Source organism: Capsicum annuum, chromosome 3, assembly GCF_002878395.1.
Source record: "Capsicum annuum cultivar UCD-10X-F1 chromosome 3, UCD10Xv1.1, whole genome shotgun sequence".
Taxonomy (NCBI): Eukaryota; Viridiplantae; Streptophyta; class Magnoliopsida; order Solanales; family Solanaceae; genus Capsicum; species Capsicum annuum.
The window spans coordinates 258,033,628-258,051,667 of NC_061113.1; the positions used below are offsets into that span (position 1 = coordinate 258,033,628).

General features: G+C 35.1%; 1 protein-coding gene across 1 annotated transcript; it reads left to right on the forward strand.

Moving 5' to 3' along the window:
- The first annotated feature begins 11,465 nt into the window (after nt 1–11,465).
- Nucleotides 11,466–13,341, forward strand: LOC107865850. Its single transcript, XM_016712045.2, has 3 exons — nt 11,466–11,669; nt 11,756–11,916; nt 12,478–13,341. The coding sequence occupies exons 1-3, from the start codon at nt 11,641–11,643 to the stop codon at nt 13,191–13,193; spliced, it is 906 nt and encodes a 301-aa protein (XP_016567531.1). The 5' UTR covers nt 11,466–11,640; the 3' UTR covers nt 13,194–13,341.
- Nucleotides 13,342–18,040: the final 4,699 nt, after the last annotated feature.

Consider the following 18,040-nt stretch of genomic DNA (forward strand, 5'->3'; position numbering starts at 1 on the left):
TGAAAATTTTCAACATATTTTACCTCCAAAAAAATTTACTAGGACTAACAATTTTAAAATTTTAAAAATTGGAATGAACAAAAATTTTTGCCACCTTAAGATAAAACTTGCATGCAATAAAGTTATTTTGCCACCATAAGTTAAAACATGCATGCAAATAATGTTGGAAAGAGTAAAAATGGAAATTTATGTGAAATATATACTTTTGATGCTTTTTCCTTAATATGTATATCAAAATCGAACAATTCACTTATTGTGAAACGGAGGAAGTACCAAATAGTTGTGTTTTTTGAGATATTTTGAAATATTAACTCTTATCATCATTTGTTGTGCTTTTTACTTGAGAAAATATATTTTAAAATAAATTTTGCTGGTTCTAAATTTATAAAAAAAAAATTCTAATGGTAAATTTTATGTACAGTCAATATACAAAATATTTACACTATCTAATAAGCAACATGCAGGCTGCAAGTTACCCAATTTTTTACGTAAAAATTGAAAAAGTAAAAATTAAATAACCTACAATAACAGATCAAGCTTACGGATGCACAAAATTGAAATTTCCTTTTTGTAATCTAGAGGAGCCCATAAAGCTTAAAGGACAAGTTAAGTTTTGGTTGTACTGGTTGAACTGTCGATCTTTTATGAGTACATTACATCAAACAGTTCATATTTATTTGACAAATTAACATCACCCTTAGCAGCTTCGAATTATTAATTGAATCAAGCCACACCATGTCTCCATTAATCAAGGTTAAATAATTGAGTGGCATCTTTTATTTGATTAAGAAAAGTGGCAACTTTCGAAACAATTTTATACATTAAAAAAAAGATATATGACCTTTTCAAAAGAATCGGTACCCTTCGCAATGGTCAATTCTTAATTATAAAAAAATACATGTTAAAGTGAGATAAGCTAAAAAAAAAAATTAAAAGCTGATTTGATCAGATTTTAATTTTATTCAAACGGGCTCATAGACTTACACATAATGTCAGTCGACCTGTAAAGATCTAGGACAAAGTTCTGATAAAAGTTCTATAATGTCGGTCGACCTATAAAAGGCTTAGAACAAAGTTCTGAGGAAGGTTCTATGAAGATGCTTCGAGGTTAAAGGTGTACATGTGACATACACTAGGGCAATCAAAGATATATATGATTGAAACAAGATTCAGAAAAGAATAGTGAAGGAAGACTCAAAACATTTATCAGATTCAATGAAATCGTACCACAAATAACCCTTAACCCATTTTTCTTTGCTTGATGATGAATGGATTGACACAACAAATTTAAGGTGAGGTATTATACCATATATATGTTATTTAAAGATTACATAGTTCTAATTATTGTTATTGTTTGAACGCATGTGAAAGACTTATTGACATCTTATATCAAGTATCAAATATTTTACTGCAGAAGATAAAAATGTGTATTATTAATTAATGAAAAAAATTTCATGATATCATAATTTAATTTACTATAACTACTTCAAATTTTAACTCTTTTAAATAACTACATAATTTAAATAAGGAAAAAGGTCAAAAATACCCCACTACTTTGATAATAAGTTTGTCCTTCGTTATACTATGTGGTTAAATATCCCCCTACTATTAGCAAAGTTATCAAAAATACCTCTCTTTTTAACACTTCTCCATCATGGCAAGATGAGAGCCACGTGACATGACATTTGGGTGAGATGGATGCCACGCAGCATGCCACCTCAACATTAGTTTTTTTCTTTTAATTTTTTACTTCAAATTAAATTAATAATTTATTTTATAAAAAAGGAAATTTCTAGTATTAAAAAAATTAATGAAAATTTTTTTTCTCGACCACCGATGTCATGTCACATCACCACCAATCCACCACAAACCATCACCTTTCTCTATTTTTTCGGTCAAGAAGCTGATGGTTTGGACGAGCTTAAAGCTCATCGTTAATGGCATTGATGTTAGCCCCCAACGGATGGAAGACATTAACGGCAACGACGGTGGAGGTTGTTCCTTTTTGTAGGGAGACAACAATGTATCAGAGCAGTAAACAATCATTTCCCTATATGCAGACCATTTTTTCCTCAATCAAGAATCATCTTTCAATTATCAATTAACAAACTAATGTATCAACTGTTTATCAATTCCAGCCAAAAAAGTATCCATCAGACTGTTGGTGGTGTGACGTGACACCGATGACTAGAAAAAAAAAATTTGATTAATTTTTTTTTAATATTATAAATTTTCTTTTTTACAAAATAAATTATTAATCAAATGAATGTTGTGGGATGCTCGAAAATTACATCAAGTCATCAACATTCTAGTAACATGGATTTAAATGGCATCGCATGTGTGTCTTCTAGGTAGTCAATATTCCAGCAACACTAGTGAATAACAAGAAAATGTCAGAGATTTTGAAATTAGAAGTAGAAAAGATTACAATTACATTTTGGTTTTGGTTTGCTAAACAAATTATTGAACAACACAAACTCTATGCAACTTGGCCACCGTCACGTGACTTGGACCCATATGCAATGAGATAATGTATTCTAACATCTTTTTACTTGGTAAGCTGCAGTTAAATAATATCCCAATTTGGCAGTTTTTGGATATCAACATTTGAATTCAGAATAAAAAATAACAATGATAATATATTATGTGTATTTATAAATTAATTCTGAAAAGAATTAAATATATAAATTTGTTATTTCTCTAAGTATCAATGACCTAGAGCTTTAAGAGAGTAAGTAGAAGAAGTAGTGAAATGAATAGACAAAGAAGAACACAGGAAGAAGAGAATTTCTGAAGAATAATATTCTGTGTATTAAACTTATTTTTTTGTATATTGAGTAGTCTTGTTGTATATACAAAATATTCTAACTACTTCTACAACAGTTAACTGATAGGCTTAACAGACTAACACTCTTTAACAGTAACTAACTTTTAAAACTGTTACTAACTTTTGAAACTCTTTAGTTGACTGACTATACATTGATAATAGTACTTTTTGCGTATTAATGTATTCAACACTCTCCCCCAAGTTAGGAAGGTGTGAAGATATCACATATTCCTAGCTTGAAATTAAGATGTATTTGTTGCACTTTGGTAAGACCTTTGGTTAGCATATCTGCAGGTTGATCCTGAGTTGACACATAATTGGTTGTGATCATGCCTTGAGTGATTTTCTCCCTTATGAAAAAACAATCAATGTTAATGTGTTTTATCCTTTCATGATAGACAGGATTAGCTGCTATCTGAATAGCAGATTTGCTGTCACTAAACACTTTATCAGGCAGGTTTACTTCAATTTCAATTTTTCTCATCCACCTTAGTATCCAAACCAGTTCTGTTTGTGACTGCTGCAAGGCTTCTAAATCCTGCCTCAGCTGAGCTTCTGGAAACAGTAGCCTGTTCCTTTGATTTTTAAGCCACAACAGACTCTCCAATCTTCACAAAATACCTTGTAACAGACCTTCTGGTTTGAGGGCAAGATGCCCAATCAGCACCGGGATAAGCACTCACTTCATCATTAGAATCACTAGACAATAGCACACCTTGACCTGGTTGATTCTTGACATACCTACCACTCTTAGTGCTGCATCCATATGAGATTTTTTAGGAGCTTGTAGAAACTGGCTTAAGGTTTAGACACTGAATGTTATGTCAGGCCTAGTCATTGTCAAGTAGAGTAGTTTACCAATCAATCTTTGATAGGTCGCTTGATTTGCAGAAGGATCTTCATCTGACTGAGACTGATTAATATGTTCATCAAATAGTTTGGAAGTTAGCTTAATGTTGTAATCCATAGGTGTAGAGGCAGGTTTAGCTGTTGTTAATCCTAATTCTTATAACAACTCTAATGCATACTTTCGTTGATGCATTAGTATACCTTTATCAGACCTTGCAAACTCAATACCAAGAAAGAACCTCAACTCTCGCAGATCTTTTATTTTGAAACTTTGTTGCGGTTTTGTCTTTGTGTCCTTTATTAACTTTAGACTATCACTAGTGATTAACATGTCATCAACATATACTAATAGAGTAACTCTTTCTGCTATTTTCTTGATGTATAATGATGGATCATCTTGGCTCTGGGTAAATCCACACTTTAGTAATGCTTCTGATAACTTGTTATTCCATTATCTAGGAGCTTGCTTTAGTCCATATAGGGATTTGAGTAGTCTACACACTGAATTCTCCCCCTGACTAGCAAATCCCTGAGGTAACTCCATGTACACTTCATCAGTTAAATCATCATTTAAGAAAGCATTGTAAACATCCATTTATTGAATAAATCATTTTTTCTTGCTGCAGTAGCTAATACTGCCCTAACAGTTTTCATTTTTACAACTGGAAAGAAGGTTTTCTTGTAATAAATTTCCTCTTTTTGACCATGCCCCTTTGCTATAAGTCTAGCTTTAAACCACTCTATTTTACCATAATTGTATTTAACTTTATAGATCCACCTGCAGCCTATAGGCTTCTTTCCCTTAGGCAGAGAGACTATGTCCCAAGTGTGGTTAGATGTTAAGGCTGCTATCTCATGTTTCATGGCTTCTACCCACCTTGGGTCCTTACATGCTTCATAGTAACTTTTAGGTTCAAGAACAGAAGAAGAATTCGCTACACATGTTTTGTACTGTGAAGACAACTTGTCATAAGTAACATAATTTTGCTATATCATAAGGTACCTTCTTGTGCTTGTTAGTTGAGACAAAATCAGTCATCCATACTGGAGGTTTTCTCCCTCTGGTTGATCTTTTTTTAACCTCACAAGCAGGTGCTTGAGTAACTTGTGTATCAACTATAATAAATTCTTATTGTATCTCTTGTTGCTGCAGCACTTGAGGTTCACGTGTAAGCTGAGTATGAGGCAGGTGAATTTCAGGAAGACCTTCATCCAACACAGGTGTTTCCAAAGGAAACACATATTAGGGTGTTTCTATCTGACTCGTCTTAAAAGGGAACACATCTTCCCTGAATGAGACATCTCTGCACACAGAAAAAAACCCGCTGGACATGTCATAAAACACATATCCCTTTTGTGTGTCTGAGTATCCCATTAGAACAGTGGTTCTTATTCCAGGCATAAACTTGTCATGCTCATTCAACACTTTAACATAACATAAACAACCTAGAACTCTCAAGTGAGCATAATTTGGTTTGTTACCATATAACACTTCATAAGGAACCTGATGAGCAATAGCTGAACTAGGCAACCTGTTTATGATATGTACTGCAGCTAAAACACAATATCCTCAAAAATTTATAGGAATGTTAGCCTGAAACTTGACTGCTCTTGTAACCTCTAATATGTGCCTATGTTTTCTTTCAGCAACACCATTTTGCTGAGGTGTATAGGCACATGTTGTTTGATATAGAATACCATAAGTGCTGAACAAAGTATTGCATAAAGAATTGACAAATTCAGTGCCATTATCAGTTCTTACTGTCTTGACAATTTTTCCAAATTGTGTTTTAACATATGTAATGAATTGCTGAATCTGAACATACACATCAGTCTTTTGTTTAAGCAAAAACACCCAAGTAAATCTTGAAAAATCATCCACAACAGTTAGAAAGTATTTGTTGCCATTTATAGTTGCAACTCTATAAGAACCCCACACATCCATGTGCACAAGATCAAAATAACATATAGTTTGAACGCTGCATAAAGGAAATTGAGCTCTAGTTTGTTTTGCATAAGGACATACACTGCATTTCTTTATTCTATATTCTATATTCTGAACATCAAAAGAAACTATCCTCTTAAGAGAATTGGTAGACACATGCCCTAATCTCTTGTGCCAAAGATCAATATGACCACTTCCTTTTGTTATACCACCATCAGTTGTTACTTTACAAGTTGCAGTTTTTAACCTTCAAGATTCTGTTGTCCAACCAATAGACACAATCCTCCATCAGGCTTACCAACCCCCTTCACCTTTCCAGTATAAAGATCCTGAAAGACATAAAAATCAGGGAGAAAGTTTACTAAACATTGCCACTCTTTGGTTACTTGTGACATTGACAATAGATTGTACTGAAACTCAGGTATGTGATATACACTAGTTATCAAATTTTCTTCTGACAAACAACTACTTCCCACGTGTGTTACAAGAGTAGTACCACCATTTGGCAAATACACCTCATTTGGTGTTTCTAACCTCTTTATGGACTGTCCAAGTAGTAAATCTAAATCAGCTACCATGTGATTTGTAGCTCCAGTATCAATAATCCATTCTTTGGACTTAACAGATGCTAATAAAACAGTAATACTAGCAGTTGAAGTACTAGCTGCATTTGCTGAATCTCCAACATGAGTAGTGTTATTATTTGTGTTGATCATTCTCAAGATTTTCTCATACTGATCCTTGGTAAAGGTTGCATTACCCATTTGACTTATCTGAGTCATCTGCATATCTGAACTGAATTGGTGTCCTGCATCAAGAGAAGAGAAACCTTGCCCTACATATTGATTATAGGAACTTGAACCATGCTAACCAGCTTGTGCATCAAGAGACACATTATAGGCTCCATTATGTCCTTCAAACTTAGACTTCTTGAATTTATGATCATTCAGATAACCAATAATTTTCCAACAATTCTCTTTGATGTACCCCTTCAATTTACAAAAATCACATTGAAGAGTGTAATTCTTCTTAGACTCTGAATGTTACTCCCACCAGTTCCATACCTTGTGTACATTGCCAAATCACAGTTACCACCAGATACCAAAGGATTAGCCCCCAGGATTCCTGCATGAGCTGTTGCGTTTTTATGGCTTTCATCACTTATAATCATGGCATATGCCTGATTCACAAACGGAAGAGGGGTCATGAGTATAATTTGACTTCTTGCCTGTGTATAAGACTTATTTAAGCCTATCAAGAACTGAAATAGCTTCAGTTTCTGAAGATGAAGCACAAAATCGTTGGATTTGTCACAATCACACCCAGGTGCAGGCACCAAAGCTTCAAATTCCTCTCATAATTCCTTGAGTTTTGAGAAATAGGATGACACAGATGCACCACCTTGAGATAAAGTCATAATTTCTTTATGCAAGTTAAATGTTCGAGCACCATCTATCTTATTAAACTTTTCGTACAACTCATTCCAGACAACACTCGTAACCGATGCATACATGATGCCTCCAAGAAGTTCTTTAGAAACAGAATTCATGATTCAAGACAGGACAATTGCATTTACCTTCTCCCAGTGATTCGCCAAATCAGTAGAAAACTTATCCTTAGAACAAGATCCATCAACCATACCTAACTTGTTCCTTCCTAACAGGGCTATGCGCATGGATCGAAACCAAATAGAAAAATTCTCAAATCCTGTTAACTGAAAGGAAATAATCTGAATTCCACTTACATCTAAAGGACTAAGAAAGAGAGGTGATTGTAATCCAAAGAATTCAGAGAAGCTCTAGTAGATTCTCTAGTTCCAACACCAATTTCATTCACCAGTGTTGCAATTTCTTTAGCAAACTCCAAATCTTGAACTCAAGAAACAGTTTCAACTTTTTTCAGAAATCAATTGCGCAGACACAATTGAGCTTAATCAATCTACTGAATCAAAATTATTTCAGCTAGATTAATCTAGAACCTGTCTCTGATACCATGTTATTTCTCTAAGTATCAATGACTCGGAGCTTTAAGAGAGTAAGTAGAAGTAGTGAAATGAATAGACAAAGAAGAACAGAGGAAGAAGAGAATTTCTAAAGAATAATATTTTGTGTATTGAATTTATTTTTTTGTACATTGAGTAGTTTTGTTAACTACTTCTTTACTTGACAGTTAACTGATAGGCTTAATAAACTAACACTCTTTAACGGTAACTAACTTTTGAAACTGTAACTAACTTCTGGAACTCTTTAGTCGACTGACTATACATTGATAATAGTACTTTTTGCTGCATGTGTATTAATGCACTCAACAAAATCATACATTTATTTTTATGCGATAGGAAAATAGTTTTTGATAAATCCTTAGCTCAAAAATTTTGAAATCGGAATAAAAAATTATAAAATTAATTCAGTGATAATTATCCCATTTTATCATGTATAAATGATAACTTTAGGTATACAATATCTAATACCCAATATAATAAGAACATATTATATTATACGAAAGAATATATAATGAGCCGACACCTAGGAAAAATACAGCTGCTCAATAATGTGGTATTTCATTCATTCATTCTTTGCCATTTTATGGTCATAATATCTTTAGTTGGTATGCCTAGTGCCTGCCAATCATTTATGTCAGAATTGAAATACTACTCCATATTACCTGCATCCACCAATTGTTATACAAGACAAAATTTATTCTCTACTGACACTGACCACCTTCTTCCTTAGTTTATTATAATTAGGCAATCAATTAGACAATGCTGAGACCGAAAAAAAAAAATCTAATTGTAAACATAATAATGTCTCTTTTAGTAAGTGCTCTTCTATGCCAAGGATTTATGGAAATTATGATCCTTAACATTAAGCTAGCGTTTTACCAGAATGGTAACATTCTATAAGAAGAAATTTACAGGTTAGAGATATTTTTCCCCGTCCATTAATTGCTAATTACTGCCTAAAAGCGGCTCGACAAAGAGAATCATCGTGCATCTCTTTATTGATAAGGTCTTAATTTCCATTTCCCACCATATAATCTCATTCCTCATTCTTTTTCTCCCCCTGCCCCCACCAACATAAGTTACAATCAAATAATTGAGATTCCTCTATTCTTAATTGGAGATCTCAAATTTAGATACTTGTAAATGAAATTATGATGTGGGGAGCAATCACATCACGTAGTTATACTAAATCAAATAATTAATTTTAGTAGTTAAAAATAAAAAATAAGATAATACATATTACTTAATTACGATTAAGCCTGAAATATGAATATAAAAATAAATATCAGGCATCCACCGATCATCTTTAAAACCACAAATTATTTATCTCTTCGTTTGGCCTGCTAGCGATGTGGATCCATAAGTTATGAGTTCACATGTACCCAACAATTTTTATCCAACTTTTATGCATATTTATTAATAAATTTTATGTATGATGGTGCGAAAACTCGTGTGAGGACGGTAGGTGGAGATTCGGAGCACTTCTCAGTTTTGGGTTGCACCAGGGATTGATTCTAAGCCCGTTTTTATTTGCCTGGGTGATGGATGTTTTGACGCGACATATTCAAGGGGAGATGCCTTGGTGTATGCTATTTGTAGATGATGTGGTACTGATTGACGAGACTCGGGATGGAGTTAATGATAAGTTGAAGATTTGGAGACAGACGCTTGAGTCTAAAGGATTTCGATTAAATAGAACCAAGACGGAGTACTTGGAGTGTAAGTTCAGTCATGTGTCGCAGGAGGCTAGAGTGGTTGTGAAGCTGGACTCTCAGGCCATTCAGAAGAGGGAGAGTTTCAAGTATCTGGATCTATGATTCAGGGTAATGGTGAGATTGACGAGGATAGCATGCATGGTATTGGGACAGGGTGGTTGAAATAGAGGCTCGCTTCGGGAGTTTTGTGTGATAAGAAGGTGCCCCGAAGTTTAAAGGTAAGTTCTAGAGAGGGGTAGTCCGGCTGGCTATGTTGTATGGAGCGGAGTGTTGGAACTCCCATATCCAAAAGTTGAAGGTGACGGAGATGAGAATGTTGCAATGGATGTGTGGACATACCAGGAAAGATAGGGTGATGAATGAGATTATTCGAGAGAAGGTGAGAATTGCCTCGGTGGAGGACAAGATGCGAGAAGTGAGGTTACGTTGGTTCGGGTACGTGATGAGGAGGGGTTCTGATGCTCCAGTGCGGAGGTGTAAGATACTGACCGTGGATGGTTTTAGACGGAGTAGAGGTAGATCGAAGAAATATTGGAGGGAGGTGATTAGGCATGATATGGAGCAATTACAGCTTACAGAGAACATGACCCTTGATAGGAAGGTGTGGAGGACGCGGATTAGGGTAAAGGGTAGGAGGTGGGAATGCGTCGATAATAGTAGGGGAGCGTTCTTTTGTCTGGAGTTTCTTGTTCGTGGTGTTGTGGTTGTAGTATTATCTTGTGTCTATTTTGCATACCATACTAGTTTATATGCACTTATCTTTTGTTTTTGTTATACTGTTAGTTTATTTTGCGTACCGTGCTAGTTTATATGCACTTATCTTTTGTGTTTGGTGTACTGTTATCGGTCCTAAGCCGGGGGTCTATCGGAAACAGCCTCTCTACTTCACGTGAGGTAGTGGTATGGTCTGCGTACACTCTACTCTCTCCAGACCCCACTATATGGGAATACACTGGGTATGTTGTTGTTGACTTAGTAATGAGATAAAAATTCAAGTTTGAATCTTTCTCTATCCTCGAGTGTTAGCATTATCTCGGTCCATAAATGTTTGATCTGCGGGAAAAGGCAGTTAGGACTTGAGACTTGAGAACAATGAATTACAAATCTGTCATTCTCATGAGCAATTAAATCATGTTGCTACATACTGACTAGTTGAAAATATACTTCTAAACGTGATGGTGATATGTTATTTCACCACTCGTATAATAAAATTGTCCACACTATATAAACAGTGAACTAATTAAACTAGATTATTATCGACCATCTAAGAAGGAAAAAGAGAATCCCTCAACTATAGGAGATAGAACAAGTCCGCCCTCTTTTTGAATATTTGAATTTAGTCGTAGTAAAAGCGACCTTATCACTAGTGAATTGGCACATATTTGCCCCTTAACTATTAGGGATAGAATAACTTCGCGGTCGATTTTAATTATTGAAGAAATTGCTCAAATTTGCCTAAGGTCTAAAGCAGAAAGGTGATTGAATACTACAATTGTGCAATACAAGTGTAACCATAAGATGTCAGTTGAGAGAAGCTAGAAATAGGTGCCCAATTTCGTATGAGGTAGAATTATAGTAATTTGCTAATTAATTGCTCCAATTAATTTGCTAATGAATTACGGACACATGCATAGCCTCATTTATAAAAAAAACAGACAACCTTTCTTGGAAGACATTTAGAAAGTTCAATATCAAGTAATATCATAGATGAATATAAAATTTGAAGTTTATACGTTCACGACTTTAGTTTCTTTCATTCATTTGGTTCTTAATTCGTACTAATTCATACTTTTTTCTTTTTTTTTATGAATTTAGGGACAAATATAAGTTTCTAGTCAAATTTACTGAATATAAGACCTTATTTTTCAAGTAGATTTGTGTTTTTGCTAATCAATTGCTTGAACACCTTCTAACTGAGATTTGACCCGTTACAACAACAACATACCCAGTATATTTCCCACAAAGTGTAGGCAATTCATACCAGTAGTTGTTGTTTTCGATAGACGTGGATTCATAAATTAAACAACAAAATGAGATGAAATATCCAATAATTTGATATGTTGTGTTGTTTCAATATACATAATACAGCACGGGGCCTTTTCTTATTTGTACGCGCGCTCCTCCTTAACGATAATAACTGACATTGCAGCATATCTCATTTCTCGTTTACACCCTTTACTCCCCAAATTACTAATTTAGTATATATGTACTCTTCTGTTTGGCGGCTCCAAGTAATTGAAATTTCAGAATTTCGAGGAGAAGCAAGATTTACAGAGAGGAAAAACAGAGCGAACGAAGAAAAATGAAGCGGCCTTCGTCTCTCCCCGTATTGTACGTTTCTTGTTAATTCTTACTCTTTTTTCTCTTCACACTGATTCCTCTTCTAATTTCATTTCACCATTCTGTTACAATTACAGGAAGAAATTCAAAGAAACTCATCACGCAGATGTCAATTCTGACAATGGGAAATCAGTACTTGAAGAAGACGAACACGAAAACGACGAGATCATTGACTTCGAGAGAATCAGCACACCGGTGATTTGTAAGACAGTACAGAAATGGGAATCCACCTCAAAAGGTAGAATACATATCCATTCCCATTTTGCTATTTCTCTGTTCTATCAAGTACAGAATCAAGAATTAGCATTTGGGTTGAAATTATCCGTCTTTTCGTATGGAAAAATGCAGAATTTCCTGTTTTCTTGAAAATCTTCAGGAACCCATGAAGAATTTCAGTAATTATTTGGAGTTCTTGGTTCTCTTTACTTGAATTAACTGTGCCTACTTTGATTTGTTCTTAGATAAAAGGGTGTGGAGGTCGTGGATTGAGAAAGAAAGTAGATAGTGGAATGTTATCTTTCTATTCTGCGGGTTTAGGCTTGGTGTTGATTGTCATAGTATTTGTCTTATTGTTATAGTTTCTTGCTTTTGATTATCTGTTTATTGTCTTTCAATTATCGTATTATTATGGTGTTGTTATAGTTTTCTTACTAGTTGCAATGATTTCTTCATTGTAGTTTCTCCTTTTCATGCCTAGTTTGATTTGTTGGTCATTCCAAGACAGCCGCTCTACCTCCCGAGATAGGATAAGGTCTGCGCATACGTTGTTGAATTAATTTTTCTAACGTATTTTAAGCAGGAGAAGAGTTATCTTGCGAAAAGCAGGGGCTATGGAGGCGTGAGCAAATAAACAGAGCAACAAGGCTAGAGAAACAGCTCAAAGCAAGATGGGCCTTAGATGGACTTATTGAGGAAGAACTCAATCGCTTTAGAGCCCAATATAAGAGGGCCATAGTCCCAACAAAGCTCAAAGATGTGGCCCAATTGATCATGCCTAAATGGACTCCATCACCAGAACTGGCCACATTGACTTGGTTAGGCGATTGGCGGCCCTCAACAATCTTGGACCTACTTCAATACTTGGCCCATTCATCTGGTTTTTCAAAATCTTTGGTAGATTCAGTTGGTATTGAAGTTGCATTGCCCCAGTTGATCAACGAGTTTCGGATCGAGGAGGCGGTAATTGATGAGGAAATGACTGAGATCCAGTCCAATTGTATCTTCCATCTACCATTTGGGCCCCAAAAGGGTGAGCTTGCAATGGCTTGTATCCAATCTGAGTTTAAGAAGATCCATAGGGTCATTACTAAGGCCCAAAATTTGAGGCTGAAGGCAATGGAAATGGCAGTGAAAAAAGTGTTAAGCAGAACAGATGCAGCAGAGTTTTTGGTTGCTTTTGCTGGAATTCAAGACTTGGTTCATCAATGGGCTATTCAATACAAATTGCAGAAAGGCCCAGTTTCTATACGTACTAAAGCCCTGAAGTCTGGTAGCCCATCCCCCCTCAAGCAATAAAATGGACATGATCCATTAGTAGGCCCATTTGAATTCAGTGTAAACTTTCCATAAATTGCGATTAATTGTTCTTACCATGAGATATTGTAAGTTTAGAATTTTCATTTTTTCCTTCTGAGTGGTGCATGAACTTTAGCATTAGTTTCGAATGGGCATAAACATTTGAGCTTTTGCTCGAAATGGTCTTTTGTGATTGTGTATATACTTCAAAGTGAGTCTTTGGGTTGAGCTTTGACGACATGTTACTAGTTATCTTGGGATTGTCATGGTATTATTTTGTATTGATGGTTTGTTTTAGGAAAAATTACAGTCTGTAGATAAAATTTTTTTATAATTACTGTTATTTCCCACAATATAGTCGGGTATGCAGAATGTGTATGTTACAATACCAACTTCAACTTGAGTTCAAGTATAAAGAAGAACACAATGAATTATATCAAATACCCTCAATACAAGATCAAAATGACCTTTCCAAGAGGTGTATTTTATTTTGCAGAAATTAAGATGAAACAGAAAATAGCCAAGTCGTCCAAATTCACGGATTTTCCTTAAGGAAATAATCTCCCTCACTGTACCCAAGGTTGTGGAATTTTTCCTCCCAGGATAACATGGCTAACCAAACCAACAGTAGCGGTACCTCAAACAGTTGGAATATCTTCGAACTCACAGAACTTTTTGAGTGATCACACCAAATATTTTTGAGAAAAGAAGAGAGTTTTTAATCTGAAAAATTTCATATCCAAACCTGTGGATGAAACCAGGTTTTTATAGCCACAAGATGCCTCTTCTGAAAAGTGGCAAAGGTTCATCTAAAAAGGTGTAACCTTTTCAGAAAATTCATGTCTATTCGTCCAAACATTGTGACTGTTCTGAACAGGCATGCCATTTCGTGAATAAGTGTATCAGTTCATTAAAACAATGCATCAGTTCTGAAGTAGTACATCAATTTACTGAAACAGTGCATCAGTTCAGTTTCGAAACTATACACCATTTCAGTGTAAAATTGCATCAGTTCAAAAATTTATCTGAAGCATCTGTTCGAAATAGTTTCTGCATGCATGCTTTCGTTGCTTTTGTAATGAAACTGAAATCATATAAATGGAGTATTAAACATAGAAAATATTTACTGCGTTACTGTTGGTATTTTTGGAATTCAAATAAATTTTATCCAAAAAGATAGATCTCATCGATCAATCATTTGACAAATCCAAATCCGAAGTCGAGCCGCGCGAGCGATGACGACGGCGCGAGGCATCTCTTATTTCTTGTCTCACTTACCATGTGGAGTAAGTGTTCATCATTATAAACACTCCAAAGTTCCTTTCTCCCACCAATGTGGGAGAATTAGTGAACTTTCCAATTTGGGGAGTACACTTTCCAAATTGGTGTCTCCTCTTCTCCACCATTTTTTCTTCATTTTCCATTCACACTTCTATGAACCCAACAATCCCCCACATGAATGGGGAATGGCTATTTTTCATAAAAAATTTACGGACAAGTATGTGATCATCAAGCAAAGACTGATTGCATCTGGATAAGTGGGTTTTCCTTTGAACTTTCCATAGTGAACATGTATTGGATGCACTCGGTCAATTGATAGATTTGATATCTTTGAATCGTCGAGATTTATTGTACACCTAGACAATACATGTCACACAACCAGCCTTTTAACGTTTATGGTTCTCATGATTTTGTTCTTTTCAGCCATGAACACGTCCCGGTTTCATGAGAGCTTAGAGAATAGGTCTTTACTAACATTCTCCTTGAAGCAGCTTCCACTTCACCCTCGCATAGGTGATTTCTAAATGTTCAATCCTGTAGATTAAATTATTTGGTCAAATATGCTAAATTTAGATAATCATTAAAAGACTTTTCACTTTAAGTCTTATCCTAGTTTACTATACATTGTTTATATCATGAGAATGAGTTGGGTAATTGACAATGTTGAACCTATCAGACACAACTTTGTTTGATCTCCTTAAACCTAGCTCTTGGGATCTCCAGTCTGCTAGGTAGAGTTACCGCCATGCTGACTCAGCCTAGGCGTTAAACCCATTCCCTTGGATGTTTTTTCCACTCCTTCTCAAGATAGGTCTTTTGTAAGTGGATCCGACATATTATCCTTTGACTTTACATAGTCAATAGTGATAATTGCACTAGAGAGAAGTTCCCTAATGGTATTATGTCTCCGCCATATGTGCATGATGAGATTTATCGTTGTACATCATGCTCTCTGCCCTACCTATTGCCGCTTGGCTATCATAGTGTATACATACTAGTGGCACTGACTTGGGCCAATACAGAATATCTTTCAAGAAATTCTGGAGCCATTCTGCTTCTTTACCGGCTTTATCTAATGCGATAAATTCAGATTTCATTGTAGAGCGAGCGATACAAGTCTGTTTGAATGATTTCCAAGAAGCTGCTCCTCCACCGATAGTAAATACATATCCACTTGTGGATTTTACTTCGTTCGATTCGGTGATCCAATTTGCATCACTATATCCTTCAAGTACCACAGGATATTTATTATAATGCAAAGCATAGTTTTTAGTGTAAATAAGATACCCCAAAACTCTTTTCATTGCCATCCAATGAGTTTTGTTGGTATTACTCGTGTACCGACTCAATTTACTAATTGCACATGATATGTATGGTTGTGTACAGTTCATTATATATATTAAACATCCCAATACTCTTGCGTACTCCAATTGTGAGTCACTTTCACCTTCATTCTTTCGAAGTGCAAATTTCACATCCAATGGAGTCTTGGCAATACCGAATTCCATATCCTTGAACTTGTCAAGTACTTTTTCGATATAATGAGACTGTGACAATGCTAACCCTTGTGGAGTTCGATGGATTCTTATTCCTAAGATCACATCTATAATTCTAAGGTCTTTCATATCAAACTTGCTCTCGAGCATTCGTTTGGTTGCATTTATGTCACAAATATCTCTACTGATGATCAACATATCATCCACATATAAACAAATAATGACTTGGTGATTTGGTTTGTCTTTAATATATACACATTTGTCACATTCATTTATCTTGAATCCGTTTGCCAACATGGTTTGGTCAAACTTTGCATGCCATTGCTTAGGTGCTTGTTTTAGTCCATAAAGTGACTTAACAAGTTATACACCTTATTTTTTTTCCTGGAACCACAAAACCCTCAAGTTGTTTCATGTATATTTCTTCCTCCAAATCTCTATTTAGGAATGCGGTCTTCACATCCATTTGATGGATTTGAAGATCATATACCGTCGTCAAGGCAATTAACATTCGAATCGAGGTTATCCTTGTTACTGGCGAGTATGTATCAAAGTAATCAAGGTCTTCCTTCTGTTTGAAGCCTTTTACTACAAGTCTTGCCTTGTATTTGTCAATAGTACCATCCGCCTTCATTTTCCTTTTGAAGATCCATTTAGAACCTAACGGTTTATTTCCGAGAGGAAGGTCAACCAATTCCCATGTATGGTTGCTTAAGATTGAATCTATCGCACTATTGACTGCCTCTTTCCAAAAGAATGAGTCTAACGACGACATCGCTTCTTTAAATGTTTGAGGCTAATTTTTTAAGAGAAATGTTACAAAATTCGATCCAACTGAAGTTGAAGTTCTTTGATGTGTACTACGTCTTGGATTTTCTTCATTATGTACATTCTCACTTGGTTCATCTCGAGGTCATTTAGATCCTCCACTAGACTGTTCATGTCTAATTTTATACAGGTAAATGTTTTCAAAGAATTCAGCATTGTCTGATTCAATTACCTTATTTTTATTAATATCCGGATGTTCGAATTTATGAACCAAAAATCGACATGCTTTACTACTTTAAGAACTTGAACCTTCGCTAGACACTCCCACACTTTGAAATATTTCAAGTTGGATTTTCTTCCTTTCCATTTTTCGTAAGGAATTGATTGTGTCTTACTATGAGGAACTTTGTTGAGTATACGATTGGCCGTAAATATAGCCTCCCCCATAAGTTTTGTGGTAAACCAGAACTTATAAGTAAGACATTCATCATTTCCTTCAAAGTTCGGTTTTTCCTTTCCGCAATTTCATTGAGGTGAATATGGGGTCGTAGTTTGATGGATTATTCCATTCTCTACACATATTTGCGCAAAGGGAGATTCATATTCTCCGCCCCTATCACTTCTTTTTATTTTGATCTTTTTGTCTAACTGATTTTCAACTTCAGTTTTATATTGCCTAAATGCATCTATTGCTTCATCCTTACTATTTAGCAAGTAGATATAACAATATCTAATGCAATCGTTAATAAAAGTTACGAAATATTTTTTTCCATTACGTGATGGTGTTGACTTCATATCACAAATGTCAGTGTGTATTAAGTCTAACGGATTGAAATTCCTTTCAATGTACTTATAAGGATGCTTTGCATACTTCGATTCCACACATGTTTGACACTTTGATTTATTGCACTCAAAGTTTGGCAAAACTTTTAAGTTAGTCAGTTTTCGTAACGTTTTGTAATTAACATGGCCTAAACGTTTATGCCATAAATCATAAGACTCAAGCAAATAAGAAGAATTAGAACTTTTATTTATTTCAACAGTCATTACATTCATCTTATAAAGGCCTTCGGTCAGATAGTCTTTTCCTACATACATTTCTCCTTTGCTAATTACAATTTTTCCAGAAACGGTTACACATTTGAATTCGTTCTTATCTAGGAGAGAAACAGAAATTAAGTTTCTACGTAACTCCGAAACATAAAATATATTGTTCAGTGTCAAGACCTTGCCGGAAGTCATCTTTAAGTAAATTTTTCCTGTTCCCTTCACCTTAGCAGTAGCGGAGTTAGCCATGTAGAT